Here is a 3,666-nt window from a genome sequence, read left to right on the forward strand (position 1 = left end):
GCTGGCCGTGCTGGCGCGGCTGCGCCGGGCCGGGCCGCCCGCCGTGCTGCGCTGCCTGGGCGCGCAGCGCTTCTCGCTGGCCGGCGCCGCCTTCCCGCCCGACTTCTGCGAGGGCACCTTGCCCTACTCCTACAACCTGTGCGTGGCCGCGCCGGCCCGCGCCGCCGCCGAGGCCGTTTGGCCGCCGCCACCGCTGCCCATCCTGCCCGCCGAGGAGCTTCTGGCCGGGGAGCCCTGCGACAAGCTGAGCCCGAGCGCCAGCGCTTTCCTGGGAGAGCCGCCCACAGACCCCGACGCACCGCAGGTCTGTAAGCCCCTTCACTACTTTCTTCCTGAATTTTTTCTAAGGGTGTACAGGTGGCAGTGGGCTCTTGAGATTTGTGTCTGTTCTGGTCCAGCTAGTGCTGGTCGCTGTTTCTAGAGGCACGGATAATAACTCTATTTTAGGCAGTAATGTTGAGCAGTAACTTAGCGACAGCGCCTGTTTGTTGATATGCTCAGGTTTTTCTGCAAACCTTGTTTTGTGTGAAATAGTAAGGGTTAGTCTTCTTCTCTCTGTGCTTTTCCTAACGACGTGCTGGCGACATTTCTCTCCTGGACTTTGTTTCTGCTGTTTTCTTCTTAATGCCGGTGGTTGTTTCTATAGAGGCAGGCAGTAACTCTGCCCCGTTTTAGGCAGCCGGCGTTGCGAAATGGCACTTCCTACCTCCTGAGTTGTCAGAAGTGCCGGCTCCGTTCGGGGGTGGCTGTCTTTCAACTTAGGCTGCATGAAAATGTAGAGGGCTTGTTTGCTTATACGTATTGCTTTCTTTCATTTTCTTCTCAGAGCAGTAATGTGGCAATGGCACCTCTTTGTTCAGCTTTGTTCTGATTTTTCTCCAACGCTTGTATTGTGTGAAGGAGTATGGTTTACTATGGTGAAGGTGCACATTTCTTTTTAGAAAGAGATTTTCTAATTCTACACGGTGGAGTTGGGAATGTGATTGTGTCTCGGTGATTAGATTTTTCCTTCCTGATCTTTGTTTGCCGAATAGATGCGCTGCGACCTTTTTGTTGGCTAAAGTTTTTTTTTTTTATTTTAGATTGTTTCGTTGTTTTAAGGAAACATGACTAGATGAAGGAAAAATATTCTTTCCTATCGAATATGCCTTCCACCTTGTGCCCTCCCATGTTTTAGTGTAAGGGAGCAGCAGACATGGCAGTAATAGAGAGATGATTTTATCATCTCCAATCAGTCTCCATTTTTTTCGGAATTTTATTTGTTCTCTTTCTGCTATTATTTGCCATTAAGAATTTCATCATGTGTGGCAGTTCCCTCGTTTACCAGTCCTCAACTGACTTTTCTACAGCGACACTGAATAAGCTTTAAGAAAGAAATTCGTGTAGGTATTTTTTCTTTGTTCTTTGGTTGGTCTGTTTGGTTTTGCCTCTCTTATTAATATTTTATTATATTTTTTGTCAGTAAAATATAGTATTTCTCGCTAAGGTTGTGCTCAGGAAAGGAGCACTAGGTTTTCTAAACGTGGCCTGTTGTGTAAGGCTGTAATCAAAACTTTGGAAGCAGTGGTCAAAGGAGGGAAGAAAAACAGGCTGATTCAGAGCAGCCTCGGATATTAAGGTGAAAAATAGGAAAATAGGGAAAGCCTGGGAAAGAGGGAAAGGCAGTCTCTAGAATGGCTGCTTTTGAGGAGGGACCTTCATGGCTCTTGTGAGCACTTCATCTGGGTCTGGGAATCTACCTTGGCTGCAGGTGTTCGAGTATGACACCTAGTGAAAAAAAACTAAACCAGGATTCATACGAAAAGCTCTCCAGTTACAGGGAAGATTCTGAGCTTTCCTACCGCAGAGTGGTCAATTCGTAATACTCTGCACGCCATTTAAAGAGAATTTTGTATCTAGAGATTATCGCAATCACATGAGTATTTTCCCGTGCGGTAGAAAGAACATAACGCCAGGTCTCCGCTGTACTGGACCCGACGTTTTCGTGGCGAATGTGCCGTCTCCTTGAGCGTCCTGTGGGCGAGGCAGGGCGGGCATCTCTCGGCAGCGCTCGGTGCCTGCAGTGCCGGGAGGAGGCTGCGGGCGCCGCTGTTGACCGAGAGGAGCGAGAGGAAGGTCGGAGCGCTGCAGCCCCGCCCGCTGCGGACCGGCTCGATCGCTGGATCGCTGGATTCCTGGCTCGGGCAGCGATCTGTTTCCGAACATCCCGGCGGTGCGGAGCTGTGATATAGCGAGCCGGAGGGGCCGGCGGTAGCGGACGGGAGCGACAGGTTTAAGGCGGAGTGTGAGCGGGATCGGCGGCGGGGATCAGCCGGCAGTGGTGCGGCGGCGGCGATGTGCTCGGCAGGGAGGCGGCAGCGAGTCCTGCTCTGGGGCGTCCTGCTGGCGGCCTGGGAGGCGGCGTGGGGGCAGCTGCGCTACTCGGTGCCCGAGGAGATGCCCAAGGGCTCGTTCGTGGGCGACGTGGCCAACGACCTGGGGCTGCAGCTGCCGGCGCTTCCAGACCGCGGCATCCGCGTTGTCACTGAAGGTAGGACGCAGTATTTTGCTCTGCATGGGAAGACGGGACATTTAGTGACGGCCGAGAGGATCGACAGAGAGCAGCTGTGCCGGCTGGTGGAGAAATGCGTGCTGCGCTGTGAGCTGATAGTGGAGGGGGAAATGCAAGTATATGGTATTGAAGTAGAAATCATGGACATTAACGATAACGCACCCAGCTTCAAAGAAATTGAAGTGGAGGAGAGGATAAGCGAGACGACAGTGCCGGGATCGCGGTTTCCCTTGGCCGAGGCTCATGACCCGGACTCGGGACAGAATTCCCTGCAGAGCTACGAGCTGAGCGGCGACGAGCACTTCTCGCTGGCCGTGCAGACGGGCCCCGACGGGGATCAGCGTCCCGAGCTGGTGCTGGCGAAGGCGCTGGACCGGGAGGAGGCGGCGTTCCACGAGCTGGTGCTGAGGGCGATCGACGGTGGTGATCCGGCCCGGACGGGCACGGCGCGGATCCGCGTGACGGTGCGGGATGCGAACGACAACGCGCCCGTGTTCAGCCAGGCGGAGTACACGGTGCGTGTGCCCGAGGACGTACCCGTGGGCTCTGTCCTCGTCACCGTCACGGCCACTGATCCTGATGAGGGGCTGAATGGGCACGTGAAATATTCGATGAAGAAAGCGAAGGACATGGCATCACATATTTTCCATGTAGACGCCGAGACTGGAGAGATCACACTATTGCAAAGCTTTGACTTCGAGGAAGGCAACTTCTACGAACTGGAGGTGCAGGCTCGCGATGATGGCGACCTTTTCGACATGGCCAAAGTTTTGATTACTGTCACAGACATAAATGACAATGTGCCAGAGATTTCGGTGAGGTCAGCACTAAATGAGATTTCTGAGGACGCCCCGTCAGGAACGGTGGTGGCCCTGCTGCACGTGCACGACCACGACTCGGGGGCCAACGGCGAGGTGCGCTGCTCGCTCGACGGGAATGTCCCGTTCCGCCTGGAGAAGTCCCTCGAGGACTACTACCGCGTGGTGACAGCGAGAGAGCTGGACCGGGAGCAGCAGTCGGAGTACAACGTGACGGTGCGGGCGTCCGACGGCGGGTGGCCGGCGCTGCAGAGCAGCAGGGTGCTGGCGCTGCGGGTGCTGGACGTGAACGACAAC

General features: G+C 54.8%; 1 protein-coding gene across 1 annotated transcript in view; it reads left to right on the forward strand.

The window, feature by feature from the left end:
• Window positions 1–2,334: 2,334 nt before the first annotated feature.
• LOC114072010 (protocadherin gamma-A8-like) overlaps window positions 2,335–3,666 on the forward strand; it is a 2,980-nt gene continuing 1,648 nt past the window's right edge. The window contains exon 1 of the mRNA XM_027909920.1: window positions 2,335–3,666. Within this exon, the coding sequence (XP_027765721.1) occupies window positions 2,335–3,666 (1,332 nt within the window).

This window comes from Empidonax traillii, unplaced genomic scaffold (genome assembly GCF_003031625.1).
Source record: "Empidonax traillii isolate 1590-97213 ecotype Southwest subspecies unplaced genomic scaffold, ASM303162v1 scaffold2524:size22612, whole genome shotgun sequence".
NCBI classification, from domain to species: Eukaryota; Metazoa; Chordata; class Aves; order Passeriformes; family Tyrannidae; genus Empidonax; species Empidonax traillii.